General features: G+C 51.3%; 3 protein-coding genes across 5 annotated transcripts; 2 read left to right on the top strand and 1 right to left on the bottom strand.

The window, feature by feature from the left end:
- Positions 1-341: 341 nt before the first annotated feature.
- On the bottom strand, positions 342-3,407 carry Pafah1b3 (platelet activating factor acetylhydrolase 1b catalytic subunit 3). 2 transcript variants are annotated; one of them, XM_075988698.1, is made up of 6 exons: positions 3,272-3,407; positions 2,801-2,895; positions 2,528-2,617; positions 1,763-1,879; positions 1,565-1,687; positions 342-669 (listed from the first exon to the last, which is right to left on the bottom strand). In XM_075988698.1, exons 1-6 carry the CDS (start codon positions 3,387-3,389, stop codon positions 382-384), a joined length of 831 nt encoding a protein of 276 aa, XP_075844813.1. In that variant the 5' UTR covers positions 3,390-3,407; the 3' UTR covers positions 342-381. The 2 variants fall into 2 exon arrangements, with proteins under 2 accessions (XP_075844813.1, XP_075844824.1); XM_075988709.1 differs by lacking the exon at positions 3,272-3,407 and adding an exon at positions 3,004-3,239.
- A 5,225-nt stretch (positions 3,408-8,632) lies between these two features.
- On the top strand, positions 8,633-9,813 carry Prr19 (proline rich 19). The gene is made up of 2 exons (XM_075958467.1): positions 8,633-9,251; positions 9,335-9,813. Exons 1-2 carry the CDS (start codon positions 8,633-8,635, stop codon positions 9,811-9,813), a joined length of 1,098 nt encoding a protein of 365 aa, XP_075814582.1.
- A 1,816-nt stretch (positions 9,814-11,629) lies between these two features.
- Tmem145 (transmembrane protein 145) lies at positions 11,630-21,651 on the top strand. Of its 2 annotated transcripts, none has more exons than XM_075988578.1 (15): positions 11,630-11,818; positions 12,533-12,607; positions 12,724-12,801; positions 12,885-12,971; positions 13,049-13,150; positions 13,240-13,324; positions 13,422-13,493; positions 13,793-13,861; positions 14,195-14,275; positions 14,372-14,450; positions 14,585-14,678; positions 15,189-15,361; positions 16,831-16,951; positions 20,153-20,359; positions 20,851-21,651. In XM_075988578.1, exons 1-15 carry the CDS (start codon positions 11,699-11,701, stop codon positions 21,103-21,105), a joined length of 1,698 nt encoding a protein of 565 aa, XP_075844693.1. In that variant the 5' UTR covers positions 11,630-11,698; the 3' UTR covers positions 21,106-21,651. The 2 variants fall into 2 exon arrangements, with proteins under 2 accessions (XP_075844693.1, XP_075844684.1); XM_075988569.1 differs by having other exon boundaries at positions 11,647-11,818; positions 20,153-20,734; positions 20,851-20,988.
- Positions 21,652-22,334: the final 683 nt, after the last annotated feature.

The following is a 22,334-nucleotide window of genomic DNA, read 5'->3' as shown; positions in this document are numbered from 1 at the left end:
TTGGCCCAGAGCACCAGGAAGTTAGCATGCATCAGCTGGGACAGCTCCCTGAAGGGACAGCGTGGGGGCAGTGGGGGCGATGATGGTGGGATCTGATAGTGTGCGACAGTTTCAGAGATTACTGAATGACCTTGATCCTAATGGTAATGACAAACTGGTTATACCCAGCAGAACTCGCCCAAAGCACACTTTAAATTCAACTGACTATAAGGACCAGAATTCCTTGATGGATTACTGATGTCTGCCTCAGGTACAAATAGAAACACCACACATAACTGCAGGGTCAAGGATCAGGCTTTTGGTGGTACCCAGACAAGTCTAGCCATAAAGCAAGAAACAAGCAGGAGGAGGAGACTTTAATGCCATGGAAAGAGAAGACGCTTAGGGTGTGGTCTCTGGTAGAGGGATGCCTTGGCCCTGGTCTTGGGCCAGGAGACGAAGAAGCAAGGAGTGCAGGGCCCGACAAACAGGTGTGTACCCCAAGCGGCTCAGATGTAGGTAATCATACATGTCATGGTGGCTTATGGTGCCGTCAGAATGTACAAAGCCGGGGTCTGCATCTAAGAAGTGGGCTCGGGGGTGTCCGGCTAATGCTGCCCGCACCAGCTCGTTTACCTGTCGGTTTTTCTCCCGAAGTGGGTTGGGGTGCTGGCCCCTTGGAAGCAGGCCCTGAGAAGGCACACCAATAGTTATCAGATCAGCATCCCTGGATTAAACTGTCCACCCCCCACCAAGAACTTTTCAGCTGTAAAATAGTTCAGGGATGTGAAAATAGGGAGGGCAGAGGAATGGTTCTGGATTCCATGTCCCAGCTCCCATTCGTAAGAACCTTCCTGATAGGCAGCCTGTTTCCAGAGATCACTCATATGCCAATTGGGCAGTGGCCTCTTTCAGAGGTTGGAAATGTCTTAGCTAGAAGTGATGAAGCTCAATTTACTCCAGGAATGCCTGACAACTTGAGTTTTCCAACACTCAAAATACCCAGCCTTCTTTTGGGCCACAGGCTAACTGGTCCCTGAACACATCCTCAATCACAAGTCACTCTGAAGACAGGGTCTCTATGTAGCCCTGGCTGTCCTCACAGCATAGACCAGGCTGCCTACCTCTGTCTCTGAAGTACTGAGATTTAAGGTGTTAGCGATCACATCCAGTTCAGAGCCACTCCTACAGAGTGTGGAAATCTACCAGACAGTTCACTGGAAAGCCACTGTGCCAAGATGCCCAGAAGTGTGCCAAGTACTTCTTGGGGGTCCCACAACATAAGTACACCCCCTTTTTTTTTCTTTAAGAAAAGGTCTTGCTGGGCAGTGGTGGTGCACGCCTTTAATCCCAGCATTAGGGAGGCAGCGGCAGGTGGATTTCTGTGAGTTCGAGGCCAGCCTGGTCTACAAGAGCTAGCTGTGGGACAGGCACAGAGCTACAGAGAAACCTTGTCTCAAAAAAAAAAAAAAGTCTTGCTGTGTTGCCCAGGTAACCTCAATCTCAGTGATCCTCCTGCCTCAGGCCCTAGAGTGCCACTATGACCGGCAGCCACTTTTCTTTTGCCACCCTTCCAAGCTCTCACCAGCACAACCACCCGCGCCTGGGGCTGCAGCTTGTTCACAAGTTGTACAATGGCTTTGATGCCACCTGTCACCTGCTCTGCTGTGTGGCTGTGGTTGTTGGTGCCCACCCAGACCACCACGATCTGTGAAAAGAGTAACACAAAGCAACGGTAAAGAGACAAGCAGGAGTGTTAACTTGCCACCCAAGCTTTGCTCACCTTGGGCCGAATGTGTTCCAGCTCCCCATTCTCCAGCCGCCAGAGTACATGCTGTGTGCTATCCCCACCAATGCCAAAGTTAAGTGCGTGCAGAGGAGAGAAGAGCTCCCGCCAGATCTGTGGGCAAAAAAATGATATAGGCACTGGTCATCAGCACCTGTCCAGGTGATAACTAAATGCCACTAGGGATAAGCCTTACTTTATGAACAAAGACTGGTTAAATCTCACCCCGAAGAAACCCCAGCAGATAAAACGTCATTTCATGGAACCTCTTAGTGTCTTGCTTTAACCAAAATCTCACAGAAGGTACAGTCACTTTATAAAAATCCTGTCTGCTTAAACCATACACAGAGCTAGCAACACACAACTGAATCTCATTGTGAATAAAGCCATTGTGGCTAAAGCTGTCTTGGGGAAAGATTTTATGACTGGCAGTCTTTGCCGAATACATTACAATCCACCTTCCCTTTCTGTAAATCTATTACAACTTTGTGTAAACTCAATAGGGGCTGTGCTCTACTTTAAGCAAACAATAAAGAGTCACCTTAGGCAATTTCGAAGGAAAGCCTCAATTTAAGTCTTGGCAAACTCAGGGCACACACCTTATTCTTAAAGAATACTGCATTTACATGGAATTCTTAGATTCCTGCTACCAGGGGTATTTCTGTATCCCCTTACCTTGCCTGGCTTGGAGTCTGGGCCCAAAGTGCTAGCTAGTGAGGGTACATGCCTCAATGAGGAAGGAGGAAAGGGTTGGAGTCTCACCTCACACTGGTGCATTAGCTGGACCAAGGAGTCCCCGATGAAGACGACTTCTGCTTCCTTGTCTTTGCTGTCTGCCACAAAACGTTGGTGCTGCAGGGAAACCAAGAAAGAGTCAATGGCACGCATGCTCCAGGCCCCGCCCCACCCTGCTTGCACAGGCTGGACAAACAAAACTTGGCTTCCCACCCAGATGAAGATGAGGACTCCACGAAGCAGGGGTTCTCTAGAAGCCCCCACCTCCCGAACCCCTAAGGATCGTGTGGAGTCACTCACCAGAGACATCCAGCGCCCATCGCCCTGCACGTCCTGCACTGGCGTGGGCTTGCTGGCCGGATTCTTGTCCCCGCTCATTCTCAATACCGCAGCCCCTGCGGAGGAGAGTGGAGACGGCTCGGGATTGCTCCGGGAGGACGTTGATCCGCCACGCCCACCCCCACCTCCCTGGCCAACACAATAGACCGTCCTGCCGCCCTCACTCGCGAGCAAGGCGAAGGCCAAGCCCGGACGCGCCTCTTCTTGCAGAATAGGGAAGCCGTCACGTAGGAAGTACTCCTCGCTCGCCTCCCCCGACAGAGGCCGCGCAATGGGCTCGTCTGTCGCTTCCCGCCCGGACCCCTCGTGGCGACAGCGGCCCAGCGTAGCGGGGAGGGGCAGGCGAGACCACGCACCATGCGTGGCAGGGAGCGGTGGCGGGGGGGAGATGAGGGAGAGACAACCCAGAATTCACTGGAAGGGACAGCGTACCTGCAAGGGCGACAAGGAGCAGGGACAACCTAGCGCACTTCCTCGGGGGGAGGAGATCATTTGCTGCAGGGCCAGAAAACTCCGGAAGAGACCACCTACGGGGGTGTGTGTAACCCATTCACGTGGGAGAGAGAGTGGACGGGCTCATTCTTGGATCCCTGGAGGGGGTGACTCGTAGGTGTCCGGGAAGGGACGCTCCCATTTCCTACTGGTGTGGGGGAGCTTGAAAGGAAATTGGTCAAACTGGACAGTGGTGACTCGCATTTTTAATCCCAACACTCCGGAGGCAGAAGCAGACTGATCTCTGAGTTTGAGGTCAGCCTGGTCTATAGAGAGAGTTTCAGGATAACCAAGGCTACACAAAGACATTCTGTCTCAAAAAACAAAACACAAAAAAGAAAAGGGGAGAAGCTGGATATTAGAGGTTTCTAAGGAAACACCACAGTGACTTTGAGGTGTTTTGTTTTCAGATGAGGTCTCACTGTTTAGTTTTAGCTGTCCTGGAACTTGTATGAAGACCAGGCTGGCACTGAATTCACAAAAATTCATCTACCTCTGCCTCCTAATGCTGGGATTAGGTTCAGCTTCAACATTAGGTTTCTAATGGTATAAAATCTCAAATGCATAATACCTTTATGCCTTCGAGGCACCACAGGATCTACATGGAAGGTTGAAGGTGCAGAAAGAACAGAAATTGGAGATGGCTGTAGGACCCAGCCCAGGTCCAACCTGGCACCCCTCCTGCAGATCATCTTGCACATCTGTGGTCTCTGCTCCCCTCTCGAGATAGATACAAAGTGCCACTACCAACTTCAGATGGGTGGGTCTGGACTCCAACACTCACATCGTAGCTGAGACCACTTTCAGCCATGTTCCTTGTGTTCCTGGCTCTAATGCCAAACCCCGGTGTGTCTTAGATTCCCAGGGTCTCACTTTCCCCTAAATGGCCTAGTTGTTTTCTTGCAGCCCTGCCTCCAGGTTGGACTTTCAAATCCATCCATTTTTTTTTTCAGTTAGGTTGATACTGAAATAGTGAAGGGTTTTATTTATCGTGTGGACCTGGCACAAAGTCACTACGGAACAAGAACAGTGCTTGCTGAATGAATACTAGTTACAGTAGTTGTCAGATGCCAATGTCAGATGTGTTGAGGAGACAGATTCAGACATGCCCGGTAAAGGCCCAGGACTCTGAGGGTTTGGGTTTTTCTAGACTAGGGCCTCTTTTCTCTTTGTTTGGAGGTATAGTCTCATGGAGCTGAGGACGACTTTCAACTCTCCATCCTGCCGCTTCTACCAGGTGAACAGCGCTTCTGAAACCTTTTCTGTTTGAGTACCCCCGTTTTTGCTGGAGAAAGGTTTTTGGGTTTGTTTTGATTTTTTTTAAAGATGGGAGGTCTTCTTATATAGCTTAGACTGACCTGCCACTGACTATGTAGACCAGGCTGGCCTCGAACTTACAGATAACCTGCCTGTGCCTCCCAAGTGCATGGGTCAGCATTGCCCGACTGTTTTGTTGTTGTTGTTCGTTTGTTTGTATGTTTAATTTCCAGCACTGTGTTTCTATTAGGGGAGGAAACTCTGTGTATAGCTAAAACATTAAAGTTCATAGCAGATAGTCTCAGAATAGACTCTGAGGCAGTGCTCATTTGGCCTGATGGTGTGTGTAGTTCAAATGTGTACACTATAAGTTCCCAGTCAATGCTGCCATGAAGTACTTTGTTTTGTTTTTGTTTTTTGAGATGAGGTCCTGCCTTTCCTGAAACTTGCTGTTGTAGACCAGGCTAGCCTTGAACTCACAGAGTTCCTCCTCCAGAATGCTGTGATTAAAGGCTCTCGCCACAAGTTTTGGGATGTAAAACGGATAAGCACTGTTAGAAACACCCTAGATTTATTATGTTTGATTTTATTGTACTTTCCGAAACCTTTTATTATTGCCATTTTTTCATGACCCCTGCCATTGTTATGTAACCCCAGTTGAGCCTGTGACCCAGAGCTTGGTTTCAGAAGCAGTGTGTGAAGAAGGTTTGAGAGCTACAAAAGATTAGAGAAACAGCGGGATGATGGCAGCACAAACCTTTAACCCCAGCGCTCAGGAGGCAGAGACAGGCAGATCTCTGTGTGAGGCCAGCCTGGTCTACAGAGTAAGTTCCAGGACAGCCAAAGCTACATAGAGAAACTTTGTCTCAAAAACCAAAACAAAACAATTAGAGAAGCAGAAAAAAAGACATATTGTATAATTAGTAACATTTCGACAGCAATATACACTGACAGTTTAGTTTGATTTGAGAGACAGAGGACTGCCTGTGGTGGCACAAACCCATAACGGCAGTGGGCCATGGTGGTGCACGCCTTTAATCTCAGCATTCAGGAGGCAGAGGCAGGAGGGGAGGATCTCTGTGAGTTCCAAGCCAGCCTGGTCTACAGAGTGAGTTCCAGGACAGCTAGGGCTACACAGAGAAACCCTGTCTCGAAAAACAACAATAACAACAACAACAAAACCAAAACAAAGAGAGAGAATAAAGGCAGGAGAATAGAATTCCAGGCTATCCCAAACTCCCTAAGGGATAGTTAACTACCTAACTATCTCAAAACACTAAAAACTAGCTGAGCTGGGAGACAAGCGGTCAGCATAGGCAACGGGGCCAGCTAGACAAAACAACCCTAAAAAAATAAAACCGTGTGAGGGGATATGTGTAGATATGTGGAGGTAGAGAGAATTCCTGAGTGAGTGGAGAATCAAAACTCTCAAGCATTCATTCATAAACATTTTGGTTCATTCCATCCGTCCACAAACCGTATGGGGGAGGTAGGTACTATTACCAATCGGTTTTACAGATTAGGAAATAGGTGGGCGGTGGTGGCATAAACCTTTAATCCCAGCACTAAGGAGACAGAGGCAGTCGGATCTTTATGAATTCGAGGCCAGTCTGGTCTTTAGAGCGTGTTTCAGGGCAGCTAAGGCTACTCAGGGAAGCCCTGTCCAGAAAAACAAAACAAACAAAAAAATGAAATAGGCTCTGAGCAGTTACAGTTTCTAAAGTCACACAGCCCAAAAGCGCGGTTCGGTCCCAGAGAGCCCGGGAGCACGAGGCCTAGCGCCTTCCAGGTCATACAGTCCGCCAGCAGCCTAAGCCAATCAGCATTGAGTAAGGGGGCGGGCCTAGAGGACCTCGACGGCAATCCATAGATGGGGGGCGGGGACAAGAGGTAAGGCTGGGCGGGGCTATAACTGTCACTCTCGGTGCCTCGTGCCTCTCTTGGGAACCTGAGGCGAGAGGCGTGGCGTGTGGGTTGCGCATGCGTGCGTTGTGCCTGTTGGCTTAACACGCGCTCAAGGGCCGGAAGAGCGCGAACAGCTTCGACGCCTGGGTCTCTCTACAGCAAAGAAGCCATTGCTCTCCACAGCCACGTGGAGGCCAGGGCGGGGTTCGTTAGGAGAGAAGAGGGTGAGGCACCCCTCCCCCACCGTGCCCCCACCAACCGTACCCACCTCTTCAGCCTCCTTGGCCCACCTCAGCTGAGTTGAACACCCCCCCCCCCCCGCCTTAGGCCTCCCCTCGGGAGTAGCCCCCCAACTCTGAAGCCTCTTGTGAATTAAGTCCCGCCCGAAGCTGGCCCTTCCACTTCTCTGGGTGCCCCCTCTCCTGACTTATGTTTTATTTTGAATTCTTTGAGACGAGGTCTCACGCAGCCGGCAAACTTATTATGAAGTTGAGGATGACCATGAGCGCCTGGTCTTCCCGTCTCCACTTTGTAAAATTTGCAATTACAGACCTTCCTTCACCTCCATGCAGGCTCCTCTTTCCTGCCCTCATTTACTATTTCTGTTTCCTGTGTCTTGGTGTATCTTCCCGAATCGTGGATTTCCTCTCTGTCCCAAATCTCATTCACGATCTTGCTCCCATCTTCCATTTTTTTTGTGTGTGTGTTGTTGGTTTTGAGACACTTATCTGACTGTGTAGTCTTAGCTAACTTCAAACACATGATCCTTCCGCCTCAGTATCCCAAGGGGGGATGGATATAGGCAGGTGGCTCCTTGCCTGGCTCATCTTCCATCTTTTATTTATTTATTTTGCTTTTTTCATTTATTGGCTTGTTTTTTGAGACAGGGTTTCTCTGTGTAGTCCTCCCTGGCTTTCCTGGAACTCGCTCTGTAGACCAGTCTGGTCTCGAACTCAGAGGGATCTGCGAATATACAGAAAACAGTTACAGTACTGGCCATTGAGCATAGGAACCTAGGTCCTTGCAATTGTTAAGCAACTACTCTATCACTGAGCTATATTCCCAGCTTTTATTTTTTTCAGTGCTCAGAGCTTTATGTGTGCATACCCAGATTTTTTTCTTTGAAGATTTAAGTTTTGTGCATGCGTGTGGTGTTTGTGTGTGTGTGTGTTGTCTGTGTGAGAGTATGGGGAATGTGAGTGTAGATGCCTGCAAAAGCCAGAAGACATCAGATTCCCCGGAGCTAAAGTTAGGCTGTAGGGCTCATCTGAGATGGATGCTGGGAAATGAGCTGGGAACTGAGTTTAGTCCTTTGAAAGAGCACTGAGTGCTCTTAACTACTGAGCCAGCTCTTCAACCCCTAAGATACAGGCCTTTTAAATTTTTTTCTTTTTGTTTTTTTTGAAACAGGGTTTCTCTGTAGCTTTGCAGCCTGTCCTGGAACTAACTCTTGTAGACCAGGCTGGTCTCAAACTCACAGAGATCTGCCTGCCTTTGCCTCCTGAGTGCTGGAATTAAAAGCGTACACGATCACAGCCAGGCTCAAAATTTTTATTTTTAAATAGGATCTGTGTTACTTAGGTTGGTTTTGAATTCACTCTGTAGCCCAGGCAGGCCTTAACCTTTTTTTATTTTTTAAAAATATTAGTTTTCATTTTTCAAATGTTGGTATTTTGCCTGCATGTATGTCCAGATCATGGAGTTACAGACAGTTGTGAGCTGTCATGTAGGTGCTGGGAATTGAACCCGAATCCACTGGAAGAACAGTCAGCATTCCTAATCATTGAGCCATCTTTCCAGTCTGGCCTTAAACTTTTGATTCTTCTGCTTTAGCCTTCTTGAACAGATGGGATTAGAGGCCTGCACAACCGGGCCTGGCCATCATCTTTTAAATATTTTTCATGTTCTTATTCCCTGTTCCCTTATCTCCATTTTCTAATCTCTTTTTCTATTAGCTATCCCTACTTGTACATCATTTTGGACTCCCTTCTATGCCAGGCCTTTTCCAATGGCTCTCTGTCCACTTCTTTTTCTCATCTCTCTAAATAGTATTCTTTCTTTGCTCTGACCATCTGTTCCCACTTAGCTACTGTTCCTGATTTATCTGCATCTGATGACCACCTTGCCTTCTAGGGCATCATGGACTCTCGGGGACCAGTCCCTCAGCCTTTCCAGCAGCTTGATAAACCTGGTCGTATCCGCCGTCGCAAAACTAGGAGGGAACGAAACAAGGCCCTAGTGAGCAGCCATCGGCCACTGGCTCGTCAGGATCCTCCGATGTCTAGTCGGGAGCCATCTGCAATCCTCCAGGATCCTGGGGCCTCTGCAGCCCCCAAGCTTGTGGTCATAACTCAAGGCAGGTTGAGCCGGGAGCACCGGGGTCTCTTCAATCATGAAGTGAAATCCCTGGATGTGGCCCGGTTGCTTAACAGTGGCTCCTTGGAACCATGTACCCCCCTGCCATCCACCAAGTCTTCCTGTAGCCCTGTCAGAGTCCAAGAACCAGCCTTACAGTCAAGAGGCAAGGAGAACCAGGTACCCGGAGGCTCAGGCTCGGGCCCACCAAGTTCCCCAGAACTCCCTGTGTTGGGAAAACTGCTGGAGGAACTTCAGTGCCAGCTGATTCTGCCCCAGGCCTTTCCCAGGAGGAACCTAGTGCAGGAGTCCAGAGATGCCATAATAAGAACCTTGCAAGGCTGCCATGGCTGTGTGCCTGATCTTGCCCTGGTGCTCCGAGGTTGCCAGTCACCCTTGCCTGGTGAGTCCACTTCCTGTTCCCTTGCCTCCCCTTTCACTTTTCTATAGTCCAACTGATCTCCATGCTTCTTTCTTCTGTGCCAGAGACGAAGCCCAGGGCACCTGAGAGACAGAGGACAACATCTTCTGGTGTCCACGTTCCTGAGCATGCTCCAAGGGAGGGGAGGCAAAGGACTCAACAGGGGGCAAAGAACCTTAACTTCGCCATGCCTCATCTATGTGGCAGTGGCAGCACCGCCTCACACAGGGCCAGCCTAGTGCCCCCTACAGATCACCAACTGCCATTCTTGCCCTCGGTGTCTTCACCATCTGGGGCAGCTTGGGGTCCCCCAACAGCTTTTGATATGCTGAAAAGCATCTGGCTCATAGCCACACCACCCCATCCTCAGCCCTGGGATGCCTGCCCACCTCAGCCCCTGCCTCAGCCACCATCACCCTTGTTGCCCCGAACATCTGCCTTGGACTGGAGCCCTGACCCTCCTGCCCCACTACTCAGCCTTTCCTGGGTGGTGACTCAGAGAAGTCCAGAGGCTTGGTCCTTTCCCCCAATGAAACTCTACTGAGGGAGACTCTGGGTTAGGCTGGGGAGGCAGGGATTCCATTCTCCCATTCACCTCAATAAAACACCTTCTTGCTCCTCTTGATTTTCAGTGAGTGGCTGTCTCAGGAAAGCAGATTTGGTTTTGTTTGGTTTGGCTTGGTTTTGTTTTGTTTTCTGAGGCATGGTTTCCCTCTATAGCCCAGGCTGTCCTGGAACTCACTCTGTAGACCAGGCTAACCTGAACTCAGAGATCCCCCTGCCTCTGCATCTGGAATGAGAGTAGTTTTCTTTAGCTCTGAATTCTAAGGTCAAGATGGAGAGCATGCCACTTGTTACCTTGCTGGAGTCTGAGGGACCAGCAGGAGGGGTGCATGCCTCTCAGAGCATGGAGTGGTGAAGATGGGAGGACTAAGAGTTCACAACTACCCTTTGTTTCAACCAACCTGGACTCTGAGTCCAATAAACCCCAACAAAACAAAAGATAGCAACTCTCCCCTCTAATGCATACACAGTAAATTAATAATCATCCCAAGTGGTTACGGGGTAAAGATCTCACACAAAGTTTTCCCCTCTGCCCATGTGTGTGAGTGTGTGTATGGTTTGTTTGTTGTGGGTTTGTTTGTTTGTTTGAGACAATCTTCCTAGGGTAGCCCCAGCTAACCTGAAACTTGCTATGTAGACCACTGGCTTAGAAATTGGGGCAATCCACCTCCATCTCCCAAGTGCTGGCATTAATTGCTTGTACCCCATCACCCCAGGGATTGTATTTATTTTCCATTTGGGGAATGTAATTTAGGAACTAGCATATGCTAGGCAAGCATATCACCACTGAGCTCCATCCCTAGCCAGAAAACTTTTTTTTTGTGGCTCAGTGTTTTTAAACATATTCTCAGTATGTGGCCCTGCATAAACAAGTCTGGCTTTGAACTCACAGATAGTTGCCTGTTTCTGGTTCCCAAGTACAGGGTTAAAGGTGTGTGCCACCACGTCTGGCCAGAAAGCTTTTTAAATGGTATTTTGAGCAGCCCTGAATTTTCTACAGTGGAGGGTGAAGGAAGCAGCTAGGAATGTTGGAGTCTGAGAAGAAGAATCAAATTGGGGTCTGATGCTGGAAGGCCTTCCCAGGGCTCTCAATTGCCCTATGGAAAACGATAGGATTAATAGCAGCTTGGGAGGGACAAGGAAACTATACTGGGAGATAAGGGGTCCACTGTCTTGGCCTAGGTCTTCTGGTGGGGAAATGACAAAGATTTTCACCCCAGCAGTGGGAGTACTAGCTCCTGGTTATCTCACACTGCTGTCTCACGGTGGCAGCTAGGGTTCACACCCTAGGGGTGGGGCAGGCAGCCAGGAATGGTTGATCTGGTTGAGGGCTTTACCGTGTGTGTGTGTGTGTGTGTGTGTGTGTGTGTGTGTGTGTGTGTGTGTGACCCAGAACAATATCTGAGTCTCTGTGGGTCTAGTGTGCACTTGACAGGGTTTGTCGAATCTAGGGAATGGGTAATAATAGAATAATTTGGGGTCTAATTTGGGCGGAAAAAGTTAGGACGAAGTTCAGTTTTCTGGGTTGTGGGCATCCTGGAGTCTGCAGTCAGGAGTAGGCCCTGTTTGTAAGAATGAGTTCAGTTTAGGACGCACGCATCTAGAGGTAACTTAGAGACGACTGTAGAAGAGGACCAGAGCTGGGGCAAGGTGAATGGGAATGGGGCGAGAGAATGGGAAAGATTCTTTCTCAGGTGGGAAGGGTAGGAGCCGATTTGGGCTCATCCCGGGGGTGGGCAGAGACGGCGGAGTCCGGCGGCCCCTTTAATCGGGGGCGCGCGCTGGCCAGCCCGCGCGCTCTCGCCGCCGTCACTGGGCTGGAGCGGGAGCCTGAGCTGAGCCGAGCCGAAGCCAGAGCGGGAGGAATGGAGCCTTCGCGCGCGCCCGCGCTGCGCCGCCTGCTGCCGCCGCTGCTGCTCCTGCTGCTGCCACTGTCCCCCCGCGCCCGGGCCAAGTACGTGCGGGGCAATCTTAGCTCCAAGGAGGTAAGCACATTGAACCATTCATTCCCTAGCGTTCCCGGGCCCGCGGGACCTAAGAGGGGAGGATACCGCCCCGCCCCCTGCGCCCCTCCCGGGTCGGGGCCTGGATGATGAGGGTAATGGGCTAGGGCGGGGGCTGCGGGCTGCATTGTGGTTGTCGAGGTCAGGCTGAGTGGGGAGGGGTCGGTTGCGAGAGTCGGAGTTACAGGGAGCAGAGCTGCACCGTGGTGGTGCTGAAGGGACAGCACCCCTCACTCCACCAAGTGGAGGTCGGCTGGCCTGCTCAGGACCAGCAGGGAAGGTTTGGAAGATTCCCCAGGATGGCATAGTCTGTGGGACCACCTTGGCGTGTGTGTGTGTGTGTGTGTGTGTGTGTGTGTGTGTGTGTGTGTGTGTGTGACTGGGGGAATGCAGCTGAGAAAGAGTGCAGGACAGATGGTGGCGGAGATATGCACCTGGCCATCCATGGTCTTCTTCAGTGTCTGGAAGATGGGGAGGAGGGAAGGAAACTTGAGGGACATCTGAGAGAAAAAAACAGGGGAGCAGGAATTTGGACACACAGCAAATGAATCTGGAAAGAATTCTGGAGGTGACTTAGCCACCTTGTGGTATTTGGGAAGCCAAATGGCCTTAGGTAGGGAAGAAAAGTTGAGGGTCTGTGGGTGGGGTCGAGCTGAGTTCTTGAAGAACTTGGCTCTCACTGGGTCCTTTTGCCAGGACTGGGTGTTCCTGACAAGATTTTGTTTCCTCTCCGATTATGGCCGACTGGACTTCCGATTCCGATACCCCGAGGTGAGTCTCCCTAGCCACACTCCAAGCTGAAGCTGGACTCTACCTTGGCCCTCCAAGGCAAAAGCTGTCCAGCTTCCTGTAAAGACCCCCCAACTGCCAAATCTCTGGGTCTTCAGGCCAAGTGCTGCCAGAACATCCTCCTCTATTTTGATGATCCATCCCAGTGGCCAGCCGTGTACAAGGCAAGGGACAAGGTGAGGGCTGTGAGGAGTGGGGGGGGGGGACAACAGAAGGCCGTGGCCATTCAGAGGGTGACCATGTCCCTGCCTTGCCCCAGGACTGCTTGGCTAAGGAGTCTGTGATCAGGCCCGAGAACAACCAGGTCATCAATCTCACCACCCAGTATGCCTGGTCAGGCTGTCAGGTGCGGTGCTAAAGGCCGGGGTGGGGAGTGCCTGGTGGCACCAAGGACAAGGCTTCAGCCTTCTGGCTTCTCCCCAGGTGGTGTCAGAGGAGGGAACTCGCTACCTGAGCTGCTCCAGTGGCCGCAGCTTCCGTTCTGTGCGTGAAAGATGGTGGTATATAGCACTCAGCAAGTGTGGGGTAAGGGGCTGGGGCAGCCATCTATCTTTTCTCCTCTCTCCCTTCACTACCTGCCCAGAGCCCTTCTCAGGCCTCTCCACTGCCCACAGGGAGACGGACTGCAGCTGGAGTATGAGATGGTCCTTACCAATGGCAAGTCCTTCTGGACACGGCACTTTTCAGCAGATGAATTCGGTGAGCAACTACTGGAGGAACGGGACAGATGAAAACAAGGAGCAGGTAGAGATGTCCACTCAAAAAGCCTTCTCCTGTCCCTTCCACTGAATCCTAGGGATCCTGGAGACAGATGTGACCTTTCTTCTCATCTTCACCCTCATCTTCATCCTCTCTTGTTACTTTGGATGTGAGTACAACGTATGTGGTGGGAGGGTTAAGAGTAATGGGAGAAGCTGGGAGGTGGTGGCGCACACCTTTAATCCCAGCACTTGGGAGGCAGAGGCAGGCGGATCTCTGTGAGTTCAAGACCAGCCTGGTCTACAGAGCGAGTTCCAGGATAGCCAGAGCTATACAGAGGAACCCTGGTTCAAAACAAAACAAAAAACAAGCAAGGAGGGGGGGTGGGAGGGGAAGGGGAGCCAGGAGAGCTGAGATAGGGAAATGCCCCTCCTCCACCTGTGTACAACTTTCCCGTTTCCTTCTTAGATTTGCTGAAAGGCCGACAGTTGCTCCACACGACTTATAAAATGTTCATGGTTGCAGCAGGAGTGGAGGGTGAGGTTTGGAAGTACCCCAGATGTTGGGTTCTCTGAGAAAGCAGCCTTGGGAGGAGGGCATGGCCTCCTGGGCCTGAGGGAGGAGGACTTCCATCTGCACTTTTAGGTCTGAGGAAAGAGATGCTGTAATCTGGTGTTGGGTCTGAGGGAGGAGAGGCTGGGGCCACGGCCTCCATAGTTTCCTAGCAGGGTGCAGTAACAGATATTCTGGACTTCCGGTGGGAGTGGCAGAGGGTCAGACATTTGGATCATAGTGCTTGTGGATAATGATATCCCAAAGCTGTTTTTTGTCCTGTCCCCCCCCCACCCCCCGGCCTCTCATCTCTCCCAGTTCTGAGCCTCCTGTTCTTTTGCATCTACTGGGGGCAGTATGCCACGGATGGCATTGGCAATGGGAGCCTGAAGATCTTGGGTGAGAATAGACCGGAGCCAAGGGAGGGCAGAAACCTCCTCGGGGTCTGCTGACCTCGCCGAGCCCATGCCGAGCCATCTTCTCTTCCCTTCCCAGCCAAGCTGCTCTTCTCCTCCAGTTTCCTCATCTTCCTGCTCACACTCATCCTTCTGGGGAAGGGATTCACAGTGACACGGTGCCCGGGCAGGGATTGCTCAATGGGTGGCTGGGCTGGGGAGCAGGGCCGGGAGGTGGAGGTGGGGGGTGTGGCTGCTCCCTCTTCCCTGACAGCATCCATCCTGCTGTCTCCCCTCACGGCCTGCTTGCCAGAGGCCGCATCAGCCATTCGGGCTCCGTGAAGCTGTCCGTGTACATGACCCTGTACACCCTCACCCATGTGGTACTACTCACCTATGAGGCAGAAGTGAGTGTCCAAGGTTCTTGCCAGCCCCTCTCCTTGTTGCCCTGTCTCCTGCCCCTCCCCACAGAGCATCCTCTTCTCTCCCACTCTGCGTTTCTGCCTTTCCATCTGTCTTTCAGTGATTCCTCCCTCTGGTTAGCTTTCCTCCTCCTCCTCTTTGTCTATCACAGTCAAGCTCCATGTTGAAGAGTCAGGGACCTAGCTTTATTTAGGCTCCCCTACTTGATAGCTGGTCATTCCCACCCCTACTTAGGGGCCTGTTTCCTCCTGTGAAAAGTTAGGGGTATCTTTAGAGGCTTTATGTCACCTGTGTGGGGGTGACAATGGGGCCTCCTTCACTGTGTCAGTGGAGTTATAGTATTTAGCCCCATGGTGAGAATGCGTAGTTGCTGTAGGTTCCTTATATACCTATGTAGGATTCTAACCACATCCCTAGTTGCCCTTGTCTCTATCCCTGGGGTAGGATTCGGGGTCAGAGGCCAGGGCTATGACAAACCCTGTCTATGGGTTCAGTTCTTTGATCCAGGCCAGGTACTGTACACATACGAATCTCCAGCTGGTTACGGGCTCATCGGGCTACAGGTGGCAGCCTACGTGTGGTTCTGCTATGCTGTGCTCGTGTCTCTTCGTCACTTTCCTGAGAAGCAGCCCTTTTATGTGCCCTTCTTTGCTGCCTACACTCTCTGGTGAGACATGGTGGGGGACCCCAACCTGCCTCTCCCCACAACCGAAAGCATTCTCAGGAAGGAAAAGGGGCTTTTGAGAGAAGTGGTTGGAGCAGGACAGTGGTGGTGCATGCCTTTAGTCTCAGCACCGGGGAGGAAGAGGCAGGAGAATCTCTGAGTAAGTTCCAGGACAGTCAGAGCTACACAGAAAAACCCTGTTTCCAGGGGTGGGTGAAGTTTAATCCCAGCACTTGGGAAGGCAGAGGCAGGTGGATCTCTGAGTTTGAGGCCAACTGGGGTCTACAAGAGCTAGTTCCAGGACAGCTAGGGTGGTTGCACAGAAAAATCCTGTCTCAACAACAAACAAACAAACAACAATAGGAACAAAAAGAATTTGTCATATTGCTTCATAAGACAAGGTTGTCACCAGAATCCCCTTCAGAAGGTTATCTTGAGCATTTGAAAATACATGAAGATTTAGTGTCTGTCACACAGTAAGTGTTCAATAAAAATTCACTTAATAGCTATACATGCCAGAACTTGGAAGGTGGAGGCAGGAAGATCAGGAGTTCAAAGCTAAACTCACCTACATAGCAGTTCAAGGCTAGCCCAGGCTATATAAGACCCTATGTCAAAAACCTCAGCACTTTTGGGAGGTAGGTGGTGGTGCGAAACTTTTCATCCAAGCACTCGAGAGGCGAGGCAGAAAGATCTCTGAGTTCGAGGCCAGCTTGGTCTACAGAGTGAGTTCCAAGACATCCAGGGCTACACAGAGAAACCCTGTCTCAGAAAACAAAACAAAGAGGTAGAAAAAGCTCAGCAGTTTAGAGTGCTTATTGCTTTTCCAGAGGGTCAGGTTGGTTTCCAGTAACCACACAAGGCTGCTCACAATGGCCTATAACTCCAGCTTCACATCCTATGCTCTCTGAAGGCCTCTGAAGGCCCCTGCACACTGTGGCACACACACAAGAAATAAGAAATCTTTAAAATAAAACTTCAAACAAAAAACAAACAAAAACCTCAGTTACTATTGTTCAACAATGTTAATGTAAAGAGGGCAGATTCCAAGCCAGACTGGGTGCAGATCGCAGCTCTGAAATGTCCAAGCTGTTTGATCTCAGACAAGGCCTTTGCGTTCTCATCTGCTATTGGAAATGGAAACCTTACTTGTTTCCTGGACGTACCATAAGAGTTAAATGGGCTCTTATATATAAAATGTTTGGAAACATACAAAAGTCCTTAATTGCTACTGTTATTAACTCAACCACAGGATATCTATGGATGTCCTATCAGATGCGGGGGTTGGGCTGGTGTGGCACTGAGAGAAATTCAGCCTAGACTTTGTCCACTGGAATTTCAACATCTGGCTTTCAAAGGCTACTCTGGCCATTCTCTAGTGTGGGATCTCTTGGCGCCTGTGAATGATGGCAGGGGAGGTGGGGACATGGGTGGGGGGCACTGGTAGCTATCCACTCTAACCCTCCCTACAGGTTCTTTGCTGTCCCTGTCATGGCCCTGATCGCCAATTTTGGGATCCCGAAGTGGGCCCGAGAGAAGATCGTCAACGGCATCCAGTTGGGGATCCACTTGTATGCCCACGGCGTGTTTCTGGTGAGAGTGGTTATCAGAGTGGGGTGTGAACTGAACTCCGAATGATGTGCGAGACCTGGAAGGCCTGTCCTGTTTTTATTTTTTGAGATGGGCTTGTTATGAAATCCAGTCAGTCTTGCAACTAGGAGCCTCAGTTTCTTGAGTGCTGGGATTACAGGCCTGTGGCACACCACTGTTGGTCTATCTCCCTTGCATTTATTCCGTAGTCACTGGAAGGCACTCTCTGCCTGCTGGGTACACTACCATGTCCCCCAGAGCCCTCCTTCTCTGTCCTTTCTCTTGACTTCTTCACACACACCCTTTTTGCCCCTTTTTTTTCTCGACTCTGTGTCCCCAGGCTTTAATGTTTCTGTTTGTGCCATCACTACCCACCTAAAGCCCTTGGTGTCTTCCCTGATTTCTCTCCCTTCCCCATTCTTCCAGCTAGATAGGACAGGCTGGGACTCTTGGGAGCCTAGATCTAACCAGTGTTTACACCAAACCTAGGCATGAAGATTTTAGCCTTATCTGTTAGTTAGGTTTTTGTTTTGTTTTTGCTGTTTTTTCGAGTCAGGGTTCCTGGAACCAGTTCTGTAGATCTGGCTGGCCTCAAACTCAGAGATCCACCTGCCTCTGCCTCCCGAGCTCTGGGATTAAAGCTGTGTGCCACCACTGCTAGGCTTGTTTTTAGCTGTTATTTGTCCTAATTCATATCCTATCTCCTTTTCTTGATGACAGTTCTCATATTCACTTACATAGTAGTTTGTGTGTGCATGAAAGGTTGTTTTTTGAGACAGGTGCTCACTAGGCTGACTGGGAACTCACTGTATAGACCACGCTAGCCTAGAATTCAGAGATTTGCCTGCCTTTGCCTACTGAATGTGGGTATCAAAGTTGTGTGCCACCACACCTGGTTGGAGGTTTATTATTTTTTGTTTCTGTGAGACAGAGTTTCTCTGTGTAGCCCTGGCTGTCCTGGAACTCGCTCTATAGGCCAGGCTGGCCTCCAACTCACAGAGATCCTCCTGCCTCTGCCTCCTGAGTGCTAGGATTAAAGGCTTGCACCACCATTGCCCGGCTGGAGATTTATTTTTTAAGATAGTCTCACTGTTTAGGTCAGGCTGGTCCCTAGTTTGCGTTAATTCTCCTCCCTTGGTCTTTTGAGTGCTGAAGTTGGGGTTACACATATGTACCACTGCACGTGGCTCACAGTATTAATACATGCACCCATCAATTATGCCTGGGCACGTGTTTCCAACCAGCCTGCTTCTCTTTCTTTTCTGTTTTCTTTCCTTCCTTCCTTTCCCCATTCCTCCTCCCAAGCCCCACCCCCTTTTTGTAACAGAATCTTGCTGTGTAGCCCTGACTGCCCTTGGCATCACAACAATCCTCTTGTCCTGGCCTTCTGAGTTCAAGATTACAGGCCTTCGCCAGCATGCCAGGCTCTAGCCTGATTCTTGCTAGAAATATCCATATGGATTTCTTTTCTGGCTGTCTTGTTCAGTTGCCGGACAGCCCAGGAATCATCATGTGTACTATACAGAGGGTCGAAGTTGAGCTCTGTAAAAGGAGATGGTTTGCTGGGGTTTCATGGCCTTTGGTAGCAGAATGTGCACTTTGAATCCTGTTCTTCTCTGGCAGATAGGTCGCACGTGGGGGATAGCACCCAAGCAGAAATAGGCATTGTTAAATTTGGAGAACTAGAGGCAGGAGGATCAGGAGTTCAAGGTCACCCTCCTACAGAAATAACAGCAGAAAAAAAATAATAAAGAAAAATATAATTTTTGAAGTTAGCCTGGGCAATATGAGACCGTGTCTCAAAAGAAAACAAAATGAAATAAACAAACAGGTACCCTTGAGGGTTCTAGCTTTAACCCTGGGGACCTACCATTTACAACACACTCAACTCCAGGGAAGGGATCACGTCCACCATCCTCCACCTCAGGACATAGCATAAATGCAGACCCACTCACCTTCCCTGGGGAGTGTACCTTGAGGTTCAGCAGGAAGTCAGAAAGGGCTAGAAAGAAACACTGAGAACCCACCACACAGGAGGCTCCACACCAGTGGTTTGCATTTCTGCCCTCTCATCTTTCCAGATAGGCACTGTAATCTTGGTGGCTGGTGAGGCTCAGTTTAATCAACGTGCCCCAGATCCACACTTAGCAAGGGATAGAGCCAAGAGCAGCGACACCGGCTCGGAACACAAGACAAGTGCTCTTGCTGTCATTTCACCACAGTCGGCTAGCTTCCTTCTGAAATGTGTGCAGCTTAGCTCAGCACCGCTGCAGCTCTGGCTCCCCACAGCTCACGCCGTCCAGCGCAGCCTCAGTGAGGTTGAGTATCACGGCAGAGACAGATCTAGAAGCATCACCAGTATCCTGGAAAAATCCAGCCAGTATTTATTGAGAGCTAGGCACTGCTCTAGATTCAGTTTGGGATTTAACAGGGATTAGAAAAGTCAAGGTCTGAGCTAACTATGGTGGTAAATGCTTATAATAGAAGCACTTGGCCGAGGCAGGAGGATGGTATTGTAGACTGTCTCTGAAGAGGAAGGAAAAAGTCAATTCCTGCTTTTAAGGAGGTGACATTCTAAAGAGCCTATGAACTGATGTTTAATTGAACTTCCTGTGTTTATGGACATATTCTAAGGCTGGGCATGGTGCCGAACAACCATAATCCAATTCTAGAAGGGTGTGTGTGTGTGGGGGGGGGGGGGGGGGAGATTAGGCGTTTGGGAGGGGGTCAGGAGTTCAAGGTCATCATTAGCTACGCAGCAAGTCTCGGGCCAGCCTGGACTACATGAGACCCTCTCAAAAACAAGACACCCGAAAGAATGGTAGTTTTTTTTCTATGCTTTCCAATAAGGTGCCTAAGGAGCACTTGAACGTAGGTAAAATAGCATAACAGAGAAACAACTTTACATTTACCTTGATTCCATTTAAGCCATATGTAGCTAGTGGCTATTGTACTTACTGGACAGCACAGGATACTGTCCTTAACCCATGACCTAGTCAGGATTGTGATGGAGGGCACACCCAGCAAAGTAATTAGAGGTGTGTTGAGGGGAAAGGTCAAAATGCAGATAGACACCCCACTGGTGCCTAATGCAGTCTGAGGTTCAGGAGTCACACAGAGAGGTCAAGTGGAGGGCAATCATCTAGTTCTCTAAACTTTATGGGGCCTGGACACCGCTTCTCAAACCTGTCTTCTTTCTCTCAGATCATGACTCGCCCATCCGCGGCCAACAAGAACTTCCCATACCATGTGCGAACTTCGCAGATCGCCTCGGCTGGGGTGCCTGGACCCGGAGGGAGTCAATCCGCAGATAAGGCGTTCCCGCAGCACGTCTATGGAAACGTGACGTTCATCAGCGACTCGGTGCCCAACTTCACGGAGCTCTTCTCCATCCCCCCGCCCACCTCCTCTGTAAGCCCCGCAGCCCCGGCGCCCGAGGAGCTGCTGGCGCCGCCCCTGGAGTACCTGACCCCGCTCCCTGCCCCGCCGCCGCCCCCTGCACCCTGGCGCCTGAGCCCACCCCTGGCCTTCCGCACTCCCCGTGCCCCGACACCCCGACTTGACCGTCCCCCGGCGCCCGCGCCCACCCTACCCGACTGGGTTCTGGCGCTGTTGCGCACGCCCCCGAGGACGCCCCGCGCCGTGCCCCCGCCGCCCGCCTTCCGAGGCTGGTCCCCATCTCCCCCACCACCGCCAGAGTTTGCCCGGCGCACCCCGACGCCACCCTTTGAGTATCTGGCCCCGCTGCCCAGGCGCCCAACCACCCACTCCTTCCCTGACTGACACGTGCGTCCATACTTGGGGTGGTGGGAGTCCTCTAGGGGGAGGGGGACGGGCCTTCGGGGCCGCATTTGCTCCCCCGAGGGTCCCAGGCGACCTCTGACCCTGACCCCCCATCCCAGGCCGGGAAGCAGGTGGAGGAGACAGCGGTGGCGGCGGCGGCGGCAGCTGCCCAGAGGGGCCGCGTGGTGACCACGGCGGAACCGGGCGCAGCCTCCCCGCCCCCTTCCGCTCGGTACCCCAAGGCGGTCGACTCGGGCTGGGATGGCCCGACGCCGTCCTACCAGCCGCTCGTACCCCAGACGGCTGCGCCGCACACCGGCTTCACCGAATACTTCAGCATGCACACGGCCGGGGGCCCTGCACCCCCGGTCTGAGCATCCCTACCCTGCCCCTCCTCTGCCCCACGGGCGGCGCACCGGGCCCCGGCTGGGCTCCGGAACCCCTTCTCTTTCCCGGCCCAAGGGCTCGGCCATGCCAGGTGCCCCACCCCTCACCCTTCCCACACCCCGCACCCAGGTAGGGTGCGCTGTGTCCTGCCCCTTACCCTCTTGTGCCAAACGGTCCCGCGGGAGCCGCTCTCCGCGTCCCCTCCCTCAGCCCCTGCCCCGAACGGCTCCGGAATCTGGACTCCCGCTCTTCCGTGATCTCCGTCCCCCTGACCCCCTCCGAGACCTCTGACCCTGCTGGACTCCGGAACACCCGTGACGACCGCCTGGACCCTGTCCGTGACTCTCCAGGACCCTGCGACCCTCGAGCCACTGTTCAGGGACGGATATTGTGAAGCTGGCCTCTACTTTGAAACCCTCTCTGGGTTTTGTGACCTCGGACCAGTGCTTTGTCCGTCCCTATGCCAGGGACCTTCCCATGGCCCCTGGCAGAAAGACGTTTTCTCTTCTTGCCAAATAAAGAGGATTCGTTGAGTTTTGTTGTTTTTTTTCTCTATAACATGGCTTCTTTTCCATCTTAATTTTTTAAATAAAAGGCTTATTTATGAGTGTTTTCCCTGCATGTATGTCAGTGTACTATTGTGCGTACCTCGTGCAGGAAAAGGCCAGAAGAGGTCGTTGGATGCCCTAGTAGATAGTTGTGAGGCATTATGAAGGTGCTGGAAATGGAACCCAGATCCTCTGCACGAGCAACAAGTGCTGTAAACTGCTAAGTCGTCTCTCCAGCTTCTTTTCTGTCTTGATGGTGCTTAGAAACATTTTAAGCCCCAGGGGTCTCAGTGTATTTATTAAATAGCATTTTGAGTCTGGAAGCCCGAGCCTGCAAACCTGATATTTATGTTGATCCTGAATCTGGAGCACAGAAAATAACCATCTAGCACAGCTTTCTACCGCTCCTTTATTTTTTAGCCTTCACTTTTACATCAGAGATAGAGGCGCCCTCCAGTGGCACAAGCTTTGCTCAACCGCTGACTGGCAGTGTACTTTCCTTAAACGCGATTTGGGGTTACACTCTCAGCAATGCGCATGCGTAATTTTCTCTGCGTTGGATTCCCGTTCCCTGCTGCGCAAGCGGCTGGGACCAGATGGGAGGGAAAGTTTCCGGAAGTCTTCCCAGAGAAGGGGTGGGGCTAGGCGCTCCGTGGTCCTCCCAGGGC

The sequence above is a fragment of the Microtus pennsylvanicus genome, chromosome 1, assembly GCF_037038515.1.
Source record: "Microtus pennsylvanicus isolate mMicPen1 chromosome 1, mMicPen1.hap1, whole genome shotgun sequence".
NCBI classification, from domain to species: Eukaryota; Metazoa; Chordata; class Mammalia; order Rodentia; family Cricetidae; genus Microtus; species Microtus pennsylvanicus.
Note: the sequence above shows the minus strand (reverse complement) of the source record. Positions and strands in the feature narration are given on the sequence as shown.

What these genes read in the sequence shown, in the direction of transcription:
- Pafah1b3 (XM_075988698.1), bottom strand. Translation starts at nt 3,389, where the DNA reads ATGGGTTACACACACCCCCGTAGGTGGTCTCTTCCGGAGTTTTCTGGC. An exon ending in ATGGGCGCTGGATGTCTCTG is followed by an intron (nt 2,618 to 2,800) that starts GTGAGTGACTCC and finishes GTTTCCCTGCAG; the next exon opens with CACCAACGTTTTGTGGCAGA. An exon ending in AGGCGCGGGTGGTTGTGCTG is followed by an intron (nt 670 to 1,564) that starts GTGAGAGCTTGG and finishes GTGCCTTCTCAG; the next exon opens with GGCCTGCTTCCAAGGGGCCA.
- Prr19 (XM_075958467.1), top strand. Translation starts at nt 8,633, where the DNA reads ATGGACTCTCGGGGACCAGTCCCTCAGCCTTTCCAGCAGCTTGATAAA. An exon ending in TTGCCAGTCACCCTTGCCTG is followed by an intron (nt 9,252 to 9,334) that starts GTGAGTCCACTT and finishes CTTCTGTGCCAG; the next exon opens with AGACGAAGCCCAGGGCACCT.
- Tmem145 (XM_075988569.1), top strand. Translation starts at nt 11,699, where the DNA reads ATGGAGCCTTCGCGCGCGCCCGCGCTGCGCCGCCTGCTGCCGCCGCTG. An exon ending in AAGGGATTCACAGTGACACG is followed by an intron (nt 14,451 to 14,584) that starts GTGCCCGGGCAG and finishes CCTGCTTGCCAG; the next exon opens with AGGCCGCATCAGCCATTCGG. An exon ending in ATGCCCACGGCGTGTTTCTG is followed by an intron (nt 16,952 to 20,152) that starts GTGAGAGTGGTT and finishes TCTTTCTCTCAG; the next exon opens with ATCATGACTCGCCCATCCGC.